Genomic DNA, 24,910 nt, shown 5'->3' on the forward strand with positions numbered 1-24,910 from the left:
GTCACGTGACCACAATACGAGGCTAGATGGAGGATATTTGAGAGGAATTTCACTGATTTCATAACACAGAGAGAATCACTGTGAACCAATCATTGTTGTATCAACAGGCCCTAATGTGAAGCTTCCAAAATTATTACTTTTCTTTATTTTTATTTATTTATTTATTTATTTTAAATGAAGTAATTAAAAACAATTACAAATGTTTTAGTAAGGAGAAAAACTAAAATGATGACGAAATGACTAGTTGCTTACGTAAAACCAAAGTCTAAGAAAAAATTTATATAACAGCGCAAGAATTAAAATAAAATAAAATAAAATAAAATTTAAAAAAATGCAGCACTTGTATGAAAATATGTCCATAAATTGGGTTCGGAGCCAGTGGGCGGGGAATTAACTCTAACGACACGCCCCTTTGATGACGCGGAAATTCGCTACAACCAGGAAGTGAAGGTCGTGAGAAACATGGCGGCGCTCTGTGTGATGAAGTCTGTAAGGACAGCGCTCAGTGCCGTCCACTGTGCTATCAACAACAGTTTAATACCGAGGTTATTAAATGGACCCCAGCTGTCGTTTTTCGGCTGCACGTCGAGTCGTGGTATCCGGCAAGGTAAGTTTTATGAGCTGTTTATTTATTTAACCTGTTCAGTTAGACACATGTGCATGGTGCAAACGATCAATGTCAGACTGAATCTCAAACTGCACAAAAGTTAGTTCATATCCTGTCTGTGCACTATGTGAGAATGTGCTGTTTACATGTCAAATCTAAACCTTATCCGATTAAATGTTGGATGGTTGAATGTTCCTCAATACTTTCTGCATGGAAAATCACCATCAGATCTGTTATCATCACACATATACAGCTGTTTACACTCTCACACAGTTTACTTTTAATATTAAATTCAGATTAATCCTGAGTATTAGCACCACTTAGAATATAACCTATGTATAAGTCTGCTTTTAATCAAGAGCGGTATTTGAGCATGTTGTGTAACAGTGGTAGATGTGAGTGCATACACAATATCTAAAGGGTTCAACATTAAAATTGAACATAGTGTGTAAAAGTGAAGATTTTATTTATACACTTAAAATAAACGAGTGTGGCTTGTGCCACTTGTGCACACTCTTACCCTTCCTGTGAATTAAAAGCCAACTTTTCACCCTGAGACTAGAGACTAGCACAAATAGACGCGCTGGGCGATTTGGTGGAAATATCATATCATGATACTTGAGGACATTTCTATGATACACAACGCGTATGCCGATATGTAATGTAGCTAACAAACTGTCCGCAAAACAGTAGTAAAATAAACAAAAAAATGTTAAACTGAGTTTCACGATACTTTTCTTTAATGCCTACAATGGCAAAGATAGTTTTTTTTTTTTTTTTTTTTTTTTTTTTTTAAATGATGTCAGCTCAACAGTATCCGTTCAGTACCATTTATTATGTAATTATTAAAAATGTTTAAAAAAAAAAAAATACATCACCATACCAAAAATATCTCAGAAAAGTGTATCGTGAAAACATTTATAATGATATCAGTACTATATTTATATATCACCCAGCCCTAGTTGGAGTAAAACTGTCAACATCTTGCTCAACTTTACATGTATTGGTTTTGCGGTTGCTTTTACGCAACTGACTTTGGATCCAAGCGTGCACTTTTGCTAGCTCTGAACTCGCTGAACAGTCTTATGTAGAAAAGGAAAAACAGATGATGATTCAAACGCCAACCTTTCTGCGTCACTCGAAGGAAGAAAAAGTCATTTGGTACTGCTCTTGTTTTTAAGTACACAGATTTGCGTTACTGGCTGTGTAAATTCTCAGTACTGGCATTTTAACTTCCAACCTTCAGGTCACTAAATCCCCATCGTTGATGAACCTGAAACCAGTCGAATCTCTTCAAAATTGTTTTCAAAAGTTTCTGCACTGTCTTCACTCACAGCCCATTTGTCGGAGAAAGTAAATCAAAAGAAATGGTGTTTAAATTGGTTAAATTGGCAGTAATGGGATAATGCAGGGTAAAATCTCACTTTATATTCATATGTGCGGCCACATCAGGATTGTAATTTTCTACAAATAAATGAGTGATCCAATAATGTGGTCAAGGGATTGTGATGCTGATTCACAGCTCCAGGGTCAGGGTCATGTTCTCCAGTTTTGTTCTACCTTCCAAAAAACATTCCAGTTGATGGTAATTTGGAGTCACCAATCCCAGTGTGTGTCTGGACTCATCTAGAATCTCACCATGATCCGTTTTAAAGAAAACTTGGAAATTGTCTTGTGTTGATTCATGTTCATCCTGATGCAAGAGTTTGCACTAAACTGATTTGGGTAATGTTTGTCTTTTTTGTTGTTGTTTTTTTCAGTGGTGGAGAAGCAGGAGGGGAAAACTACAGTGGTAGGTCTTCACAAATGCATTTTGTTTTGTTTTCTTTTATTTATTAACTGGTGTTTTGTATCGTTTTTCAGCAGTGGATTTTCAGCTGTTTGTTTTACTCCTAGATTGAGGGTCTGACAGTGGCTGCACCCGAGAGTCCGCAACCTCCTAACCCAACCGCTAAATGTCCGATTTACCGATGGAACCTCCAGAACAAGTACACATACACAGTAAGTGCTATGAGTTGAGTGATTTCAAGCAAATTCACAAGACTCATAGTATTCACACTCCCCAGAACACTCTCTAAAGGGAAAAGCTGTCTTTTAATGGGGCTGACGGAGTAATGTTGTCAAATCAGAAACAATTCTCCTTTTACTGTTGCTCAAAGCAGTGTTTCTCACGTCTAGTCTTGAGACCCCGCTAACCTACTCGCTGTAATTTTTTCTTTATCCACCTCATCCAGCCTGTTCATGAGCTAGATCAGGTTTATTACTTGTCCCTGTATACAGCATCGGTTCCGTAGAACTACAATTACGACACCTTGGTGTAAATCAAAGCAGCACACACTGTTTATTCATTACCGTTCCTGGGGGGTTTTTGTCAATTAGTAATTCTACTAGCACAAATAGTAAATTGCATATTTGTTTCAAGGTTTTGTATACCTTTGTAGAAGCTCTACCGCTAATTTTACCTGAGTAGCTAAGTCCATTTTTATAGTTTTGCAGTGAAAACAGTGACCAGTCTTCTCCTTCCCACAACCTCCCCACTAAGTATACCTCACACGTTGGCTTTTAAGAAAAACAGGACCTGAGCAGCTTTATTCTAACATGGAGTCTTTTTTTAAAGCTGAAAAAAATGGTATTAGCAGCCCGATACTAGCTAGCCACATCTATTGTATGGAGATCCTGGGGACTCTATAAATGGAGAAACAAAACCATTGTGTAATTTGTTTTATACATTATATAGGCAGGCATGGTGGCTTAGTGGTTAGGACGTTTGTCTTGCACCTCCAGGGTTGGAGGGTTTATTCGCGCTTCCACCATGGAAACTCATGGAGTTTGCATGTTTTTCCTGTGCTTCAGGGTTTCCTCCGGGTACTCTGGTTTCCTTTCCTTTTCAGTCCAAAGACATGCGATGTAGGCTGATTGGCTTCTCTAAATTGTCCGTAGTGTGTGAATGGGTTGGCACTCCGTCCAGGGTGTCCCCCGCGTCCCCTGGGATAGGCTCCAGGATCCCCCATGTCCTTGTGTAGGATAAGCATATTTGTCATTTGTCATATTTCTGATGTTGTACTCTACAATTTTGATTAATGAGCTCCACTCTTCTACCATTTCTAAATCTATAGGATGTTTTACTACTGAGTCAGTTCATTCGTTCAGATGGAGGGATGTTGCCAAGACGCATCACTGGCCTCTGTGCTCAGGAACATCGCAAGATCGCCATATGTGTGCAGATGGCCCATCGAGCAGGTCTGTAACATCACTGGCTTTAGGTAGTGAATGACAGTGTGTGGCTACACAGCGTCGGGAAATACATGTTTTGTGCCAACTATTGTAAAAGAAAAGATCAGAATCAAGGACGTTTGTCACACACATTCAATATCAGAATTAAATGCATTTGACTTTTCATTAAATTCCAGTCAGTTTTGTAACCTACAAAGGTATAACATAACAACATTGTAACATGTCAAGCCTGTTTTTGAGAAACTGGAAAGCACAAATCTCTCATTCCTGAAGGCTCTCTTGGCAGATATAATGCTATATCAGACTTCTAGTTTGAAGTGAACGTGTTATCAGAGTGAAAAAGGAGCTACTCTACTCTATTGCTTCTTTCTTACTGCTCCAGGTCTCCTCCCAGACCACAGACCACATCTTCCTGAAGGCCACGTACCAAAGCCCAAACCCAACCCGCCACTCAACAGGTATGTATGTTCCATCCAACACCCTAAAGACTTCATTGGTTTGTTCCTCTGGGTGAATAAAGCACTTGCATAAAAACAAAATGATTTTGGAAACATGCTGTGAAGCTTGCTTTTAACCAAGCAGTGTTAACAACATTAATGAGTTATAGTGGGGGAAATAAGTATTGAATGCCTCAACATTTTTTTCAGTAAATATATTTCCAATGAGGCTGTTCACATGAAATTTTCACCAGACATCAGTATTAACTCAAGAAATCCACAAATATAAAGAATTCACAACATTAAAGTGCATAAATAAAGTTATGTGTAATAAAATAGAATGACACAGGAAAAAAGTATTGAACAGGCTTAAAAAAGCAGTTCTCCAAGGCAGGGAATCAGCTGAAATCCGTTAGTAATTATACTTCCTATCTGTGCAAATTGATATCAGCTGGGTTTGTAAATTGATGGTCTCTAAAAGGGCTTTCCGTTACCAGGGTGTCACACAAGAAACGTCTCATGACGGGTAAAAGCAAAGAGCTCTTCCCAAGGCCTTCGCAACCATATTGTTGTGGAACATATTGATGGAATCGAATACAGACGTGTTTAAAAACTTCTGAATCTTCCAGTATGCACCATTGGGAAGTGGAAGCATCACTCTCTCATCAACCGGCCACGCACAGGAGCTCCTTGCAAGATTTCTGACCAGGGAGTCAGGAGAATAGTCAGAAGAGTAGCCCATGAGCCAAGGACCACTCGGAAAGAGCTCCAGAAACACTTGGAGGCAGAAGGTGCCATCGTCACAGAGAAAACAATAGGCAATGCACTCCACTGCTCACGCTCACCCGCAAGACTCCATTACTAAAGAAAAGGCATGTTGAATCTCGTTTAAAGTTTGCTACAACTCATTTGGACAAGCCTATGAAACACTGGGAGAGTGTAGTCTGGTCAGACGAGAGCACAATTGAACTTTTTGGCTGTCATACTACACACCATGTTTGGAGAAGAAATGGCACTGCACATCCCCCTAAAAACACTACACCAACAGTGAAGTTTGGAGGTGGAAGCATCATGGTGTGGGGCTGTTTTTCATCACATGGTACTGGCAGACTTCATATAATTGAAGGAACGATGAATAGAGCTCTTTACCGGACGGTTCTTGAGAACAATCTGCCGCCATCCACCAGGATGATGATGAGATATGGGTGGACCTTCCAGCAGGACAACGATACAAAGCATACAGCAAAGGAAACTCTCAATTGGTTTCAGAGAAAAAAAATCAAGGTGTTAGAAGGGCCCAGTCAATCGCCTGACTCGAATCCAATTGAACAAGAAATTATAATAAAAAAAAATAGAATATTATAAAAAATTAAAGACAATATGTTTAGAAGAATGGGCCAAAATCACACCTGAATACTGCAGCTGATTAATGTTTGGATTTCTTTATATGTGTGGATTTCTTGAATTAATACTGATGTTTGGTGAAAATTTCATGTGAATAACCTCATTGGAAATATATTTACTGAAAAAAAATGCTGACGTGTTCAATACTTATTTCCCCCACTCTAAGTGTGAATGCAAGCCTATGGAGAATCCTTTTTGTGTTATCAGTGCATTCTAGAGAACACTGATTTCCCAACAATATCTGGGAAATTTAAGCAAATAAGCTAATACATTTACTGGAAAAAAAACAGATGATGTGCTTTTGGATGACTAGATATCCAGTGATGCATGGATATCCTTTAAAACAGCTGTTTTGAAGCAATAGCATGGTGACTCAAGTCTTGTGAGTTCCACAAAATACCTAACCTACAGCATGAACTTAAAAAAAAAACTAGAACTTAAACAGTCCAGGTTCCTCCTGTGGAAAGACACCTAAATGCATGGCCAGTCTTTGGGACCCCCTGTAGACCCAGACTGGAGGACCTGGTTGGTACAGAAGTTCTTGAGAGGCAGAGACATACACTATATGGGTAAAAGTTTGTGGACACCTGACCATCACACCCATATATCATTTTGAACATCCCATTCCAGATTTAGTCTCCCTGTGTTTGCTGTTATAATAACCTCCACTCTTCTAGGAAGGCTTTCCACTAGATTTTGGAGCGTGACTGTGGGGATTTGTGATCATTCAGCTACAAGAGTATTAGTGAGATCAGGTACTGAGGAGGTCTGGGGTGCAGTCGGTGTTCCAGTTCATCCCAAAGGGGTTCAGTGGGGTTGAGGTCAGGACTCTGTGCAGGACACTCGAGTTCTTCTACTCCAACCTTCACACACCATGTCTTCATGGAGCTCGCTTTGTGCACAGGGACGTTTAATGCTGGTATAGATTTGGGTCTCTTAGTTCCAGTGAAGGAAACTGTAATGTTACAGCACACAAAGACAATCCTTACAACTGCGTATTAGTGGCAACAGTTTGGAGAAGAACCACATATGGGTGTGATAATCAGTCCACATACTTTTGGCCATATAGTGTGGTAGTATATACTTGGAATGACAGGATGCTGGTACATCTGACAGTGAATGGATACGTGCTTCTGTTTGTGAGGAACTATAGTAGCTAGGTTTTTATTAGGTTATGGTTTCTTAAGATTTTTAAGTCCAAACAGGCAAGTTAAATGTTTAAACTTAAAAATGTATACAAAGAATGCAACTGTATTGGTGTAAGTGGCAGAGCTGTGATGAACTTAGTATTGACTTGAATCTGATGATGATGTTTTTTTTTTTTTTGTTTTTTTTTAATAAAGGTACCTGACTCGTTACTCTGTGAAATCGGTGAAGCCCATCTACAGGAAAGGGATGAAGTGGTGTAAGATTCGTATGCCTGTGGGACATCCAGCTCTCAAGGACAACATCAGATACAGCCCTAAGCCACTGTACACAAAACACTGACGCATTTCCAGTTGCAACAATAAAGGCGTCAGTGTAATCAGAACAGCTGGAACCTACAGAGATCTGCAAACTGATAATTATTGGGTTTTTTTCATGGCCAGGACATGCTGCTTTTGATGGTGCTCAGGCTGCTTGTTCACACACACACACACACACACACACACACACACACACACACACACACACACACACACACACTTTTGACAGAATCTGTTAAACTGTGAGAACTGAATCTGACATAACTTCCCTGGAAATGAATGAATCATACTCAACACATATTTTTTGTCTTTAATATGCCTTCACAGTCACCTCAGTTACTGTTACAAGTTCTGTGTCTGTGGGAAGCTGGCCCTAGCTTCCCGAACTACAAATGCTCCAAATAAAAAGTTGTGGCTTTGTGTACCGCACTGAAACAGCTGCTATGAGTGTATGTGTGTGAGTGAATGTGTGGATGAGGGAGTGTGTAAGTGGGTGTGTGAGTGAATGTGGATAAGGGGGTGTGTGAGTGAATGTGTGAGTGAATGTGTGGAAGAGGGGTGTGTGAGTGAATGGATGTTGGATGTACATATGAATGGGGTGGGAAGTTCAACTGACAAGACAGCTTTAACACTTTACCTTTTTTCTGTACACTTACAAAAAAGCTCATCACAAGAATAAGACATTTACACAGACTGGTGTGATTTTAATCCCTCTACATCATGAAAGGCAGGTCCATGTTCTTGAGGCCGTCTCCTATGTAGATGTAACCATGTTGGGAGGTTACAGGCACGTGGAAGAAGGTCAGACCAAACCACAGCAGACTTCGGATTACGCAAACCCTGCTGCCATGCTCAAACTGCAAACTCCACGATCCTGTGCACAGAACATTGTGAATGAGTGTCAGTGCTGCTTTCGAATCCGTTCCAATTTCACAAAGGCACTTTTACTTGACCAGAATCGAAATACTGATGTGGCAGTTGAGTGAAACAAGACCTACCACAATTCCTGGAAAATGCAAGCAGAAACCAATGCATTATCAGGAAATAAGGATCATGTGCTTTTTGGTGACTAGTTATCTCATAATGCACTGATATCCTTCCAACAGATGTTTAAAAGCAATAGTGCAATGATGCAACAAAAGGAGGAAGAGTCTGAAGTAAAAACAGATTGAAGAATTATGGAATTATAATAGAATTATAGGAAAGAAGAATTATGCCAAGATCGAAATTCGCTGTCAAAGCTCCAGCAGAGAGCCTGACGTAAAGAGTGAGGTGATACATGATAAATAAGCATAAGTATTTGAACCGTAAATATCAACAAATTCACTGTGTATGGAATTTGTTTATGTCCTATGTAACTGGACTTTCCTACCATGAATCCATGCATTTTGGTCAAAGTATAAATAAATAATAAATAAATAAATAAATAAAAGGAGAAATCCAAGGTGGAAAGTCTTTTCAGGTTGAGTGTGAATTTATTTATTTTTTTGTAAGGAGTAATTTTTTTTATGTGTATGCCATGTACACAGGCTCTGGCTGACGTATTGCCAGAGTAACCCTTAAAAATGAATGCCACATGTAAAATAAACATTACCTACCCTAATTTTGCATTATTAAATTCACTCACAGAACAGTTTATTAGGAACACCTGTACACCTACTCATTTGTGCAATTATGTAATCAGCCAATCGTGTGGCAGCAGTGCAATGTGTAAAATCATGCAGATACGGGCTGGCAGAATAGGGAAAAAATGTGATCTCTATGATGTTGATCTTGGCATGTTTGTTGGTGCCAAACGGATGGTTTGAGTATTTCCTTAACTGCTGATCTCCTGGGATTTTCACACACAACAGTCTATAGAGTTTACCTAGAATGGTGCAATAAAGAAAAAACATCCAGTGAGCATCAGTCCTACAGGTGGAAATGCATTGTTGATGAGAGAGGACAACAGAGAATAGCCAGACTGGTTTGAGCTGACAGAAAGGCTACAGTAACTCAGATGACCACTCTGTATAATTATGGTGAGCAAAAAAGCATCTCAGAATGCACAACACATTGAACCTTGAGGTAGATGGGTTACAACAGCAGAAGACCACATCAGGTTCCACTTCTGTCAGACAAGAACAGAAAGCTGAGGGTACAGCGGGCACAGGCTCACCAAAACTGTACAGATGAAGACTGGAGAAACATAGCCTGGTCTGATGAATCTTGATTTCTGCTGAGGCACACAGATGGTAGGGTCAGAATTTAGCACCAACAGAATAAATCCATGAATCTAAGGGTGTGTCAACAGTCCAGGCTGGTGGAGGTGGTGTAATGGTGTGGGGAATGTTTTCTTGGCACACTGTGGGCCTGTTAATATCAATCACCCATCACTTCAATAGCACAGACTATGTGAGTATTGTTGCTAACCATGTGCACCATGTCTATTTCCAGTATGATAATGCACTATGTCACAAAGCAAAAGTCATCTCATGACTTTTCATGAACATGACAGTGAGTTCGGTGTTCTTCAATGACCATCCCAGTCACTGGATCTGAATCCAGTAGAACACCACTGGGATGTGGTAGAACTGGAGATTTGCAGCATGAAAGTGCACCTGAAAAATCTGCAGGTATTGCGTGATGCAATCATGTCAACATCGACCAGAATCTTAAAGGAATGTTTCCAACATCTTGTGGAATCCATGCCACAAAGAATTCAGGCTGTTTTGAGAGCAAATAGAGGCCCTGCCTAGTATTAGTATAGTGTTCCTAATAAAGTGTTCAGTGAGTGTATATTTCCTATGTATCAGGGTCAATTGAATGTCAAAATCTCCTGACAAAAATTAATTAATTAGTTAGTTAGTAATAAATTAGTTCATTGTACTTTTATGTGACATCAGACCTTTGGAACTCCTGGATAAGCAAATGGGAAAGCATCCAGATGAACCCATTCACTTTAAGAACATGTTTTTGTCTGCATGGGAAATGTAAGAAATATTTGTTCTTCTTAAGAAAAAAGTGCAAAAACAGTTTTGAGGGATGAGGACCAGAGAAAGTGTGTTCTAAATAAGCAAATGAAATACCAGGCCAAGGCCAAGTGTCAGGGCCATTTTTTCATGTTAACTTTCAGTGCAGTGATCCAATGTCCGAGTGCAGTATTTTTTAATAGAAGCCCAAAGACTTGCTTTAGGGAATTCCTTAAATATTTTATTTATTAAGTAATCCTATATCATAATGGAAGGCATTCAAAATATGGCACTGGTTCACAGAGTTGTCAGTTTGGCATTTTCAGTGTATGGGTGGTGACTGGAACAGATGAGATTTTGGAGTAAATATATGCCTAGACTTCACTGCAGAACTCATAATGGCTAGAAACAGCAGTCACGTTGAGTGATAGCTTGCTAAGTTCCCTATGATATAGATTTATATAGATATTACTAATATATAGAGTTCCCACCATGGATGGGAGCCATGCTTCTGTCTTTTCCAAGGACTCCAGGGATTTCCCTGCCATACTATACTATTAAGATTCCATCTGGCTTAGGAATATGAGCAAAACATTCCATGGAATGAGAAGAAGCTTCAAGTAAAGGCAAACTACAAGTTGAAAGTCATTCAGACTGGACCTCATTCCCCACTCATAAACCACAATATGAGCACTCATCAGCAAAACCACCACCTAGTCTGACTATGAGTTTTAGTAGTTTTCCTTGCCAGACACAGTGAAAGTTAAATAACAGGAATAATGGATTTTCATGGTTGTCTCCATGTTCGTGGTTGTGTCAAGAGAACCACCAAAATATGTGGGAAAGAATGATTGAATTATTGCTCATCTCTTATGGGAAACAAAATGGACATGGAAAAAGAGAGAACAATGGAATCACAGTTCACAGTACTATGCCTCCGTTGTGTCTCGGATCGGCCAGTTACCAATTTACATCACTCAACAGATGGGAGTGTTCCTGCTACACAGAGCAAAAATGTTCACTGATCATTGACATATTTAATCCATTATCACATTTCTCTTGGCCATTAGTGCCATTTGACTGTCATCATCATCTCTTCGATTGACTTCAAACTGCACACAGGATCATCATTCACCCCATTCTTCAGAGTTATGTGTACTGGATACCAAGTTGTTTAAGTTCTACTCAATTATCAGATATTGTATTACTGTGATTCTTAATTTAGAACCTAAATTTTTTTTTAAAAAGAGTAAAGTACTGAGTAATGTCATGGACTCTGAAGTCATGGTCTCCGAAGGTGCCCTGTGGTATCTGACACCAGGACCTTAGCAGCAGATCTTTTAAGTCCTGTAAGTTGAGAGGTGGAGCAGCCACGGATCATACTTGTTGTTCCAACATATCCCACAGATGCATAAACTAATTGAGATCTGGGGAATTGGGAGGCCAGGGCAACACCTTGAACCTTCTTCATGTTCCTCAATCCAATTCTTGAACAATGTGCCTCATTTATCAATTGTTTAGTAAAGTTGTGTGTAAATATTTACATAAGCCAAACTGGACTAACATTTTCAGCCGGATTTACAAAAGGTTCACCAACGCTGATTATCACTGTACTTGCATACAATGCAGTTTAGGTTGATCACCCATAAAGTGCAAAGCGCATTTGCATTTAGTGACACCTGGAAATTCCATAAAAGGTTGCGTGCACAGACAACTGGGAGCATGAAATGAACGAACAGGTTAAAGCTTGGAAGACAAAAATAGAGGTTATTTTGACTCACTTTTATGCCAAGAAATATTTAATAATATATAATATTAATAATAAACAAGTGCCAAATATTCCATCAGCCTAGTCATCCAGCACTTCTCTAACTCTGCTAAATAAGAGCATCTGCTAAATGTTCTAAACATAATAAAAAAATAAGTAATTTACACTTTACATTTATGTAAATGCTCATGCAAATGATTTCTGAATACATTTGTTCATATCCAGCTTGGCAGGGTGTATAATCCTGCTTAAAGAGGCCACTGCCATCCTGGAATACTATTGCCATGAGGGGGTGTACTATGAGAACTGACTATTCACTCAGCGTCTAATATATTCCTTGACCTTGACACGAGCCATTGTTAAGAGATAATCAACGTTATTCACTTCATCTGTGAGTGGTCACAATGGTTTTGGCTCATTGGTATATGTATTGCGTTTTTAAAAGTTTCACCTTTGGGAATGTCATCGATTAGAGGATCCAAGAAGTCAATGGAAGGATTCAGATCAGCCAGTTCCAAAATGGACTTCTTCTTCAGGTTCTTGGGCTCAGAGAAGTGTAAATAATTGTTCAACTTTCCTGCCTCTGTGGGGTTCAGGCCTAAGGATAGAATACCGAAAATTATATGAAGGACTATTCACACTGTTTCCTGTATTGTTCCTGCGTAATACTGTCACATATTACTAACACATTATGACGAATTGTTATTGGTCAAGAACTTAACACTACAGTACTACTAGTTTTGAAACAGTTCGATTTTTCCTGAAAACTCTGAAAACTTACTTAAACTAAACCATGAAGAAAGAGGTACTAAAGCTGAGTCACTGTAATACTTACAGACAGCTGCATTCTATCTCCTAAAGTAAACACAGACACACACACACTCACAAGACAGAAAGTCATGCAGTAACCATACCCTCAAAGCTGCGGTTCGTCTGTACAATGCCATTAGGGCTCTTAATGTATGCGCCACGTGGTACAACAGCCACCTCATTATTGATGGTAAAGACAGTCACAGCTAGCCTCTTCTCTTCACTCACTTTCACCTACAGAGGAGAAACAGCATCACTGCAACATATTAACAAGCACGTATTTAAAAGTGCCTTGTAGATCATACTTCAACACACAATGTCCTGAGTCTAAACATTACAATGTAAACACCTCGTTTATCACAAATTTATGTTTACTCGGACTGAATTCTTTACAGATTCCAGATTTACAAATTGGACCATTCATTTAGAATTGTTCGTACTTCATAACTGAACCAGTTTCTGTAACCATTTGCCAGTTTAAAGGACTTATGTAAATATACAACAATGATAATATTAAGTCAAAATGTCATCCAAGACTTTTTTTTTTATGTCATATCCGCTATTGTTTGATATGACTGTGTTATTACTGGCTGAGTATGCTGGCTAGTGACTGTCCCAAGCATTTCTCTGACTCACCATGACTTCTTCCTCCACAGCATTATCTCCTTCTCCTTGGTGCCGTATCACAGTGTGCTGGTATTCATGTGATGGTTCGCCCATAAAACGTCCCCGAGCTGCTACAGCCACCTCTGCTGTCAGGGCCTCGGTGGCGAGAGGGAGCAAGTGCCAATCCATGCAGTTAAAACTAGATGAGAATCAAAGTTAACCTTTAACAAATATCCTTAAATATCTCCTACAGCAAGATATTTATGTGAAGAGTTTTTTAGACACACACGACCAGTCAAAAGTTTGGACTCAATAGATTGAATATATATGTCTGCTTGTCTTAAAGACACGGTTTATACTTGGCATTTGTTTCTGTCCATTTCTGAATAAAGCATTTTAATAATTATAAACTAATTATAAACTTTATGCTTCACATAACAAGTAGTTTTCATTTAGAACGTTGGAGAAGCAGTGCTTATTTGTGGAATTTTAGGAAAAGCCTCCAGCGAGAAGTTCCTTCATGAAACTGTTTACAATGTACAGTACAAAGCTTCACCAGGAATGCTGTTAGCAATGTAAAAGGGTTGTTTTGCTTAAAATTCTTCTTGGCTACTAGGGTTTTAATCCCATATGTGTTATTTCATAGCACTAAAGTCTTTATGACTATTCTAAAACAGTAAAATCTAGTACTATTGAGCAGGTGTGTTTCAAATGTTTGACTGGTATTGTAGGTGTAAAGGAGCTGGAGACAAACATGCATGTTCATGTATATCCAAGAGAAAAAAACGAGTTGCCTGTTTACTGAAAATAATATAATAAGGAGGGCAAAAAGCTTATTTGACTGGCAGACAAATCCAGACGTTTCCCTGACCAATGCCAGAGGTTAGACATAAAGATAATATATGCATACAGTACATCATATATTGCCTTTTGTGTACACTTATATGAATATACGGTACCTCCAGAAAGTACCCCCCCCACACACCATCCCCCCCCCCCCCCCCCCCCCCCAGTGATTTTTTTTGTCTCTTTTTGCTGTGTTCAAATGTAATTACAGTATATTACAATTGGATTACTTTCTGATGCAGAAATTAAATTAAATATAATTTCAGATGTCCTCAGATAATCTATTAATTTAAACATAAACATCTATTAATCTAAATATTGCATAATTTATTAGTATCCCCACTTACTCCCTATCTACCATATCTCAACACAAAATTTCTCCCACTCTCTCAATTTAGAGAGTCCTTCCAGGGATTTTTAAGTGGTTTTAAGTCTGGGCTTTGACTTGGCCATTCAAAACAAAACCTCTTTTTTTCTCAAGCCATTCCTTTGCGTATTGTCTTGTTACATCGTAAATTTTCGCCCTAAAGGGGTCCTCAATCATCCACAAAGGACCGGTGTGACTGCAGGCTTTCATTCCAACCAAGCAGGAGCTACACCTGATTCCACTTGTTTAATCAGTTCATCTTGGTCTCCATTCAACTATCAAGTGTGCCTCCTATTTGACTGCAGTGAAAGCCTGCAGCCTCACTGTCCCTTTGAAGATAAGATTAAAGAACCCTGACATAGATTTCTGGCTGACTAGAACAGGTTCTCCCTAACAATTAGCTTGGATTTGGCTATATCCATGTTGCCTGTGATGCTACCACCACCATGCTTGGTAGTAGGAAAGGTGTTACCTGGCTGTTGGATTGTATTACTCCAAACACAATACTTTGCATTTAGACCAAATATCTCAAAATCCTTTTGGAAAAACTCACAGATTTTGTTACATGCCCTTCTAGCAAACCCTAGGCATGTCTTTATGTTAGCTTTTCTCAGGACTAGAATCTGAGGCCAGATCTGTGAAGAGCTGATGACATTGTTGAGGTCTGCACAGGTTCTCCTATTTCAGCCAGTGAGCTCTGTAATCCGTTCAGTGTTGTAGCTGGATTCTTGGACACTTCTTTAACAATTGCCCTTCTTGCCCAAGCACTCAGTTTGGCCTGATCTTGTTAGTGTCTGGGTTGTGGAACATTTTCTCCACTTTCTCCACTGTTATAATGGATTTCACTGTGCTCTTAAGAAGGCTAGTACCTCCACTTTTCTGGGAAGGCTTTCCACTAGATTTAATAACGTGGCTGGGTTCTTCCACTCCAAACTTAACAAATCATGTCTTCATGGAGCTTGCTTTGTGCACCAGGGTTATTGTCATGCTGGAACAGTATTTCAAGTAAATAAGCCTTATTGATGAGAGAGGTCAGAGGAAAATGTATAGATTGGTTCGAGCTGCCAGGAAGGGAACAGTAACAAATATAATCACTCTTTACAACCGTGGTGAGCAGAAAAGCATCTCAGCATAAACAAAACATCGAATCTTGTGGTGGATGAGCAACAACAGCAGAAGAACACATCGGGTTCCACTCCTGTCAGCCAAGAACAGGGATCTGAGGCTATCATTGGCATAGAGTCACCCAAACTGGGCAGTTGAAGATTATTAAACAAATCACCTGGTCTTTTTTTCCCTAACCCTGACCCTTTGCAACTTTCCAGGTGAGTCCGTGGTCATGGGTTCAGAGATGCTTTTCCGCTCACCATGGTTGTAAAGAGTGCATATTTTAGTTATTATAGACTTTCTGTCAGCTCAAACCAGGCTGGTCATTCTCCTCTGATCTCTCTCATCAACATCTCTCATCCAAGTACAAGGAAGCCCCTTTGTTGTTCTGGCACCTAGGTGGTGTAACGAACTTCCCCTAGATGTCCGAACAGCTAAGTCACTGGCAGTCTTCAAATGATGACTACAGACCTACCTCTTCATGAAGTATTTGAATTAGCACTTTATTTAAATACATAAAAAAAAATATTGTGTTATCTGTGTACTTTTCTTACTATATTACCTCCGCAACAAAGATTTTAGGCTGATAATACTCTTAGTCTGTAACCAAACCAAATGAACCAGTATCAGGGTGCATTTATTAATCGAGACTTCAATGCACTTCTGTAATTCACCTTGAATAAAGGCAGCTGACAAATGCCATAAATGTAAAAGTAAGTGTACAAGGTGTTTCACCCTGCAGGCCTTCTGCTCAAGGGATGTCTTTTGTTTTTCGCACCATTCTGTGTAAACTCTACAGACTGTTGTGTGTGAAATTCCCATGAGATCAGCAGTTTCTGAAATACTCAAACCAGCCCTTCTGGCACCAACAACCATGGCACGGTCACAGTCACAGAGATCACACCTTTTCTGATGTTTAGATGTGAACATTACCTGAAGCTTTTGACCTGTATCTGCATGATGTTATTTATTGTTCTGCTGCCACATGATTGGCTGATTGGATAACTGTATACATGTGCATGTGTACAGGTGTTCCTATTAAAGTGAACGATGAGTGTATTTCTTACCTGTATAAACACTTCCTGTCCCTCATTTCATCTTCTCCAACCCCCTGAGCAATGAAATAATCCTTTTTAATTCCCAGGATTTTCCCCCAAAACAGGACTCGGTTGAATTTGTAATTTCTCTTCAGAATGAGCAGAGAGGTGTGCAGAGCTGCCTTCTGCTCGGTGCTCAGGGTCAGCCCGTTCCCACACACTAAATCCAATGAATACATCAAAGTGCTGGAGTCCATCTCTGTTAGCTCATATACAAGTACTGATTATAATAATCTGAAGCTGTTAACACTAGTTTGCAGCCTCCTAGCTGTAACAGTGTGTTTGTGGTTGCTACGGTAAACAAACTTCCTGGATACTAGTTGCCGTAGCAACACGACACGGAAGCGCGCCTGTCGTAACAGCAGAGCTTGTTTTTAGCTGTGTAGAATTTTTATTTTTATTTGTTTATTTTTATTATTTTTTCGAATATGTGTGCATATTTTAAGATTCTCGCTGATAATGTCCTTATTATGGCTTGTGTGCACGTTAGACCTTGTTGACTTAATATGTTTTTTGTTTTTTTTTAATCTAAAAGATTTTTATGAAGAAACAGTTAAAATTCCACATATATATGCAATATGTTTGTACATATTAAAAACGAAAAGCCATAACACAAAAGCACACGTGTATTCCACAGTTTTGGCAGAATGTAATGTACACCTATACATATACACTATAGATGCCAAACGTATGTGGACACCTCACCCTCACACTCATATGTGGTTCTTCTCCAAAGCATAGAATTGAACATGATGTATTTGTATGCTGTAGCATTACAGTCTCCCTTCAGTGGAACTAAGAGGCACAAAGCGTTCCAGCATCACAGTGTCCCTGTACACAAAGCGAGCTCCATGAAGACATGGTGTGTGAAGGTTGGTGTAGAAGATCTTGAGTGTCCTGTACAGAACCCTGACCTCGACCCCACTGAACACCTTTGGGATGAACTGGAACACCGACTGCACCCCAGACCTCCTCAGTACCTGATCTCACTAATACTCTTGTAGCTGAATGATCACAAATCCCCACAGTCACGCTCCAAACTCTAGTGGAAAGCCTTCACAGAAGAGTGGAGCTTATTATAACAGTGAAAGGAGACTTAATCTGGAATGTGAGACCATATAGTGTATGTTACATACATAGCACTGAAATAAAATACCTATGCAGGAATGCAGGCAGGAATTTCTTTGATAAATGTTGGCCTGACTCCTAACTGAAGGTTGGTCTAAAATATTTGATAACATATCTCAAATGTCATGCTCTGGGGAGTAAGTTTTTTTTTGTTTGTTTTTTTTGGTCATATTAACAGGTATCAGTAGTTTCATCAGTAGGGTCCCCTCTGAAACTATTGGAACAGCAAGGCCAATACATTTTGTGCTGTACACCAAAGATATTTGGGTTTGAGATCAAAAGATGGATATGAGACGAGAGGTTAGGATTTCAGCTTTTCTTTCCTGGTATTTACATCTCGATATGTTAAACAACATAAAACATAGCACATGTTGTATAAGACTTTTGTAGGTATGCAAAATTATAGAAACAGATCAGTCTTGAAGTAAATTAAAGTAATTAGCATTTAATATTTGGTTGCATATCCCTTGCTTGCAATAACTGCGTCAAGCCTGCAACTCACTGACATGACCAATCTGTTGGTTTCTATTTTTTTGTGATTTCCAGGCTTTTACCACAGCTTCTTTTAGTTGCTGTTTGTTTTTTTTGGGGGGGGGGGTCTCCCTTCAGGCTCCTCTTCAGGAGGTGAAATGCTGCTTAGATGGGTCAAGGTCTAGTGATCAACTTTGACAGTCTAAAACCTTCCACTTTCCCCCCGATGAAGTCTGTTGTTGAGTTGGCAGTGTGTGTTATATCATCGTCTTGCTGCATGATGACGTTCCTCACAATTAGATTGGATGCATTTCTCTGTAAATTGGAAGACAGCTTGTTTCTGTAGACTTCTGAATTAATTTTCCTGCTACTATCATGGTTTACATCATCAATAAAGATTAGTGAGAATGTTCCAGAAGCAGCCACGTGATCCCAAGCCATGACACTATCTCCACCATGTTTCACAGATGAGCTTGTATGTTTCGGATCATGAGCAGATCCTTTCTTTCTCCACACTCTGGCCTTTCCATCACTTTGGTAGAGGTTAATCTTGGTTCCAGAACTTTTACATCTCATTTCTGTATTTCTTTGCAAATTCAAATCTGGCTTTCCAATTCTTACTGCTGATGAGTGGTTTGCATCTTGTAGTATGGCCTCTATATTTCTGCACTTGAAGTCTTCTTCAAACGGTGGATTTTGATAACTTCACCCCTGTCCTCTCAAGGTCATTGGTAATAATCACTTACTGTTGTTTTTGGGTTTTTCTTCACAGCTCTCATAATGTTTCTGTCATCAACCTCTGTTGTTTTCCTTAACCACTCTGTTCTATATCTGGTTGCTAGAACACCAGTGGTTTCTTTCTTTTTCAGGACATTCCAAATTGTTGTACTGGCTATTTCCATTGTTTGTGCAATGCCTGTGATTGATTTTCCCTCTTTTCTCAGCTTTTCTTTGGTCTTCATATTAGTTTAACCTTTTTAACAACAAACGCAATCTTCACAGGGTAAACTTAGGGTTCAAACCAAGAGTAGACATTCAGAACTGTTAATTCTTTAAACAATCAATTTAACAGGACACACCTGGGCAGCAGGAAACAACGAGTTAGGTAAAATTATGTACATATGTTTATAATCTTATTTATTTATTTCAAGCATGGTTTGTAAATTGGAACAGTTTCAACGTGGAGTGAGAGAAAGTGAAGAGATATAATGGATGTATCAAGTGATGCATGAAACACTCCAAAGCTATGGTTGAATGATGAATTGATGGATTTTATATGTATTAAATTGTGTTTTTAATTTAAAGACCTAAACCAGTGAAAATGTATCCCAAACGTAAACCCCTCAAATAGCTCAGGGCTTTTATTGGACATTGACTGCATTTCTGTGCAGCACAATTTCCACACACTGATCAAAGTGAAATGCCGTGTGACTGGGAATTACATTTACTTCTGATACGAAGTTAGCCTTTACTTTTGCTATTCTGTCATGTTGTTTACTGAAGAGATGTAAGGTCAAGGCAGTGTAGGACTTATTGTCTAGCTTGGAACATTTTCTGCACGTCAATAATGCAATGCATCACCATTTGAGTACTGCATTTCATGTTCTTTTACTGCTGGGATTGCATTCCTATTTTAAACAAAATCTCACAGTGAAATGCAGTGCAGTGGTGTGGATAGCTTTTTAATGTTGGATCACATTCACCTCTGATGCAAATTCAGCATTTATTTCTTAAAAAGCCATCCTCCGCTCTTTGTATTTCATTGAAGAGATCAAGCGACATAAGAGCTTGATCTCTTCAATGAAAAGCAATGAGCAGAGAACTGCATTATTGAGGTCTTACATCTCAGTGTGGTATGGTGCCCACATGCCACAAATGAAAGTCTTTGTATTGCATTTCATGTTATCAAACACACATGATTGCTTTTCTCTCTGGTCTCCTCCATAAATGAACACAGACACACACACAAGCACATAGAAGCTCCAAAACAAAATTGCGCCTTGTTGTTTCAGCAGATAATATCTGTCTTATGGCTGCTTTACACCATACAATTTTTTTTCCAGAGAAAAAACTTCTCACAATATTTTTTTCCCTCATTGTTTATATGTCTCTATTTTGCTCTACGTAATAACTGGGCCAAACTAAGAGCATCTGAAAGGAAATGGCGAAAATCTAACAATCCAACTGACCTAACCAATTACCAGACACTTCTCTCCTCTTTTTCCAATAGCATCTCCATTGCTAAAGCCACATACTACCAAGAGTAGACTGGCAGTTCTCCCAACACCTGTACTCTCTTCAAAACCTTTTCGTCTCTTCTCTGTCCCCCTCCTCCCCCTTCCTCTCTCACTGCAGATGACTTTGCCACTTTCTTCTCCAACAAGGTTACATCAATCAGGAACCAGTTCTCAACCCCAGACATGCATGCTCCTCCTCCATGTAACTCCCAACTGACTTCCTTCTCTCCCCTCTCAGAGACTGATGTCTCTAAACTCCTCTCTAGCTGTCCCACAACCTGTCCTCTTGACCCTATCCCTTCTCATCTTCTACAGTCCATCTCTCCCACACTATTACCTGCACTCACACACATCTTTAACACATCCCTCTCTACTGGCACCTTTCCTATCTCATTTAAGCAGGCCCGGGTTACCCCACTGCTTAAAAAACATCACTTAACCCTGCTGTAGTTGACAACTACAGACCTGTTTCCCTCCTCCCTTTTCTTTCCAAAACCCTTGAAATAGCCGTTTTTAATCAACTCTCCAATTTTCTCACACAGAACAACCTCCTGGACACCATGAAGTCTGGCTCCAAGAGCAATCACTCCACAGAGACTGCTCTGCTTTCCATCACTGAAGCCTTATGACTAGCAAGAGCAACCTCTAGATCATCTGTCCTCATCCTACTCGACCTCTCTGCTGCTTTCGACACTGTGAATCATCAGATCCTCCTGTCAACTCTCTCTAGCCTGGGCATCACTGGAACGGTTCTGTGCTGTGTAGAATCCTATCTCTCAGACAGATCCTTCAAGGTATCATGGAGGGTAGTTATTTCTGAAACTCAGCAACTCACAACTGGCACTCCACAGGGGTCAGTTCTGGGTCCACTCCTCTTTTCTATCTACACTACTTCTCTGGGGCAGGTGATTGAGTCTCATGGCTTCTCTTATCATTGCTATGCTGATGACCCCCAGCTCTATTAGTCCTTCCAGCCTGACGATCCATCCATCTCTGCACGTATCTCAGCTTGCCTGTCGGACATCTCGGTCTGGATGAGGGAACACCACCTTAAGCTCAACCTGGCAAAATCTGAGCTTCTCGTCATCCCCGCCTGTCCCTCAATCAACCTCAACCTCACTGTACAGCTCGGCTCAACCACACTCAAGCCAACCAGGATGGCCATGAACCTTGGGGTGATTCTTGATGACAGCTTGACCTTTACAGACCACATCTCAACAACTACACGGTCCTGTAGGTTCATCCTGTACAACATCAAGAAAATCAGACCCTACCTCACCGAACAGGCTTCACAGATACTAGTCCAGGCTCTTGTTATCTCAAAACTGGACTACTGCAACACACTACTCTCGGGCCTCCCAGCCAGCTCCATCAAACCCCTTCAAATGATTCAGAACGCACCAGCACGCCTCGTCTTCAACCAGCCCAAGAGAACCCATGTCACACCTCTCTTCATCTCCCTCCACTGCCTTCCTGTAGCTGCCCGCATCAAATTCAAGGCCTTGATGCTCACCTACAATACCTTATCTGGAACAGCACCCTCCTACCTCAACTATCTCCTGAAGGCTTACGTTCCCTCACGCAATCTGCGATCGATTAGCGACCGACGCTTAGTAGTACCTACTCAGCGTGGCTCAAGGTGCCTTTCAAGAACCTTCAAACTAACTGTTCCTCAGTGGTGGAATGAACTTCCAAACTCAATCCGGACCGCAGAATCTCTCACCAGCTTCAAAAAACAGCCTAAGACCCACCTGTTCCGTGAACACCTAACCAACCCATAAAAAATAATAATAATAATAATAATAATAAAAAATTCTCTGTGCACTTTGTTTCTTCTGGAACTCAATTAATGGATCTTGTATGGTAGCACTACTTGTATTGTTCTCTGCTTTATATATCGCTTTGCTTGTATTTTCTCATTTGTAAGTTGCTTTGGATAAAAGCGTCTGCTAAATGAATAAATGTAAACGTATTTTCACTCATTCCTCCTGACAGAACTGGTTGGTGGGCCTCCTCAATCAGACACACATTTTCAGTTCAGTCCACAAACTTTCTGTGGGATTCAGGTCAGGGCTTTGTGATGGTCACTCCAATACTTTACTTTGTTGTCTTTAGCAGGATGCTTATAGGATCATTGTCCTGCTGGAAGACCCATTTGCGATCAAGTTTACCTTTCTGTCTGATGACTTGAGGTGTTGCTTCATTATTTCTAGATAATCCTCCTCCCTCATTATGTGCATCAGTGCCTTTTATAGGAAAACACCCCACAATATAATGCTGCCACCCCTATGCTTCACAGTTGGGGTGGTATTCTTCAGATTAAAAGCCTCCCCCATTTTTCCTTCACACATAGTGCTAATCATTACGGACAAAAAGTAAAAAATTTTGTTTCATTTGCCCAGAGAACAGTCTTCCAAAAGGCTGATGATTATCTGCAAACTTCAACCTAACTTTTTTATGCCGTCCTTGGTGTTAGGGCTTCTTCTTGGATTGTCCCATGGTATCAAGGGCAAAAACACACTGCCTCTAAAGGTTCTTTTACCACTTAAAGTGGCTCTTTTACAGCCATAGGTGCACTCCCAGTTCACTCCTAATAATGAGCTTTTAAAAGTCATTACATAAATTTCTGGAATCTTCCAGGCTGTATAAAGAGACAGTTACCTTGTTGTATGTAAACTTTTGAACCCTTTGGAATTCTGATATAGTGAAATAAAGGTGAAATAAATCTGTCTCAATTGATTGTTTTAAAATGACCTCTGATGTGAACAAATTAGATGTCAAAAGAAATGTATGATAACATGAAATGTGTGGAGTGTGGAGTGAAAAACTGAGATTTATATTAGATATATGTAAATTGCACAACTCTTAGGAGACTCATGTTAGTTCACAGTCACAGGGCCAAAAATAAGCACTTATTCAGGTAGGGTAACAAGAATAGTAAAAACAGACCTCTTAATCTTGCAAATCTGTGGGATCCCGGGATCCCTGCACAAGCCATTAGATGGAGTCCTTCCCATGAATGCAGGCATCATAGAGGAGGTTGGGAATGACACAGAAATGTGTCTGCATACTACAATGCTTAAAAAGCAATTCCACCAACTCATAAAAATTTTTACAAGATGAGTTGACAAAAATAAATCCTGAAATATTGATTAATTTGTAACAGTCACATTTGTACACCTGCAACAACCCAAATGAAACCTGCCTATGTGCATAAAAATGCTCCTTACTAAATAGATGAGAACATGCATTTATGCCAACCTTAAAAAAAGACTTGCGATCTGGCAAAACCTAGAAAAAACAATTAGAGATCTAAATCAATCCCTACCACCATAGTAACAATAGTGGTAAGTCTTTCTAGTGTCTCTTGAAAGAAAGTACATATTAGAATGTAAACATTTCAGAATGCCCACTCTGCTGGATTTAATTAAAGTTTGGAATATTGTTCCTGCAAAGCCAGGCCTCTAACATTCTGCTACAACTTTGGTGGTTATGTTACAAGTAACTGCTTGTAAATGAAGTACAAATCTTTGGAGAGTTTTATTAGATCATGCTGTCCTGCAGGGCCTCCAATGTCCAGTACACCACGGACCTGAACTGTAAACCTGGAAAAACCTACAACATTTTCAACTTAGCTTCATTAAACAACATAAATTATTTGGTTAATAGACTAATCTGAGAACTTCTAATAAATCTGAGAACCAAACTGTTGTGAAGCACACAGGGAAGTATCAAATTAAGCTGACCATTCTCACTGCCCCGGTAAAGTTCAGTGGGTTTTTAATAGTGCTTTTTCACCTGTCTTCTGCATCAAATCCATTGGTTCTACACCATATGAGACAACTTAAAGTAGATTATAGTCATTTCATGTTTTATATGTGAACGGATATCTGGATTTAATACACTTTCTCAGTGGAAATGAGGAGAGCCAAATACCGAAGAAGAAGGCAATAAATTTTGCCTAGTCATGCGCATTTGGTTTATTTGAAATTCTAGAGGAAAATGACTGGCTTGTATTTTATGCATGCTGCTCCACCCCAAATGGGTTATTGTTTTGGCTCTATATACCAGCACATTGGATTTAAACAAATGAATGTGGGGTTAAAGTGCAGACTGTCAGCTTTGAGGATAAAGCCTATATTTGAGGATTCAGGAATTACTAACCTCTTTATGCATAGGCCTCCCATTCCAGGGAACCATATGTTGCTACATAAAGTAACACAATTGTGGACTCGATGATGCTCAGTCAAATCAGACAATGAATGTCTGAAGTCTGCAACCCAGACATAATGCAGATATTTGCAGTTCCTGGGTTTTCTAACAATACAGATTAAACTAATTTATTTTAAACAATTGGTGTAATTTATACTTATA

The 24,910-nt window shown here is 39.6% G+C and overlaps 2 protein-coding genes across 5 annotated transcripts; one reads left to right on the plus strand and one right to left on the minus strand.

The window, feature by feature from the left end:
• Positions 1-422: 422 nt before the first annotated feature.
• Positions 423-7,577, plus strand: mrps18a (mitochondrial ribosomal protein S18A). Of its 2 annotated transcripts, none has more exons than XM_053688437.1 (6): positions 423-607; positions 2,368-2,399; positions 2,504-2,608; positions 3,724-3,847; positions 4,224-4,299; positions 4,776-5,788. In XM_053688437.1, exons 1-6 carry the CDS (start codon positions 463-465, stop codon positions 4,861-4,863), a joined length of 570 nt encoding a protein of 189 aa, XP_053544412.1. In that variant the 5' UTR covers positions 423-462; the 3' UTR covers positions 4,864-5,788. The 2 variants fall into 2 exon arrangements, with proteins under 2 accessions (XP_053544412.1, XP_017350409.1); XM_017494920.3 differs by lacking the exon at positions 4,776-5,788 and adding an exon at positions 7,026-7,577 and having other exon boundaries at positions 425-607.
• Positions 7,318-16,998, minus strand: rsph9 (radial spoke head component 9). 3 transcript variants are annotated; one of them, XM_053688436.1, is made up of 6 exons: positions 16,671-16,998; positions 13,314-13,482; positions 12,782-12,911; positions 12,319-12,465; positions 9,210-9,363; positions 8,534-9,015 (listed from the first exon to the last, which is right to left on the minus strand). In XM_053688436.1, exons 1-6 carry the CDS (start codon positions 16,895-16,897, stop codon positions 9,012-9,014), a joined length of 831 nt encoding a protein of 276 aa, XP_053544411.1. In that variant the 5' UTR covers positions 16,898-16,998; the 3' UTR covers positions 8,534-9,011. The 3 variants fall into 3 exon arrangements, with proteins under 3 accessions (XP_017350407.1, XP_053544410.1, XP_053544411.1); XM_017494918.3 differs by lacking the exons at positions 8,534-9,015; positions 9,210-9,363 and adding an exon at positions 7,318-8,022; XM_053688435.1 differs by having other exon boundaries at positions 8,530-9,363.
• Between the last annotated feature and the right edge of the window lie 7,912 nt (positions 16,999-24,910).

The sequence above is a fragment of the Ictalurus punctatus genome, chromosome 19 (genome assembly GCF_001660625.3).
Source record: "Ictalurus punctatus breed USDA103 chromosome 19, Coco_2.0, whole genome shotgun sequence".
NCBI classification, from domain to species: domain Eukaryota; kingdom Metazoa; phylum Chordata; class Actinopteri; order Siluriformes; family Ictaluridae; genus Ictalurus; species Ictalurus punctatus.

Coding starts and splice junctions, on each gene's coding strand:
- rsph9 (XM_053688435.1), bottom strand. CDS start 16,897: ATGGACTCCAGCACTTTGATGTATTCATTGGATTTAGTGTGTGGGAAC. Junction 13,483..16,670: donor GACAGGAAGTGTTTATACAG/GTAAGAAATACA, acceptor ATTCTCATCTAG/TTTTAACTGCATGGATTGGC. Junction 12,466..12,781: donor GACGAACCGCAGCTTTGAGG/GTATGGTTACTG, acceptor TTCTATCCTTAG/GCCTGAACCCCACAGAGGCA.
- mrps18a (XM_017494920.3), top strand. CDS start 463: ATGGCGGCGCTCTGTGTGATGAAGTCTGTAAGGACAGCGCTCAGTGCC. Junction 608..2,367: donor GAGTCGTGGTATCCGGCAAG/GTAAGTTTTATG, acceptor TGTTTTTTTCAG/TGGTGGAGAAGCAGGAGGGG. Junction 4,300..7,025: donor CCCAACCCGCCACTCAACAG/GTATGTATGTTC, acceptor TTTTTAATAAAG/GTACCTGACTCGTTACTCTG.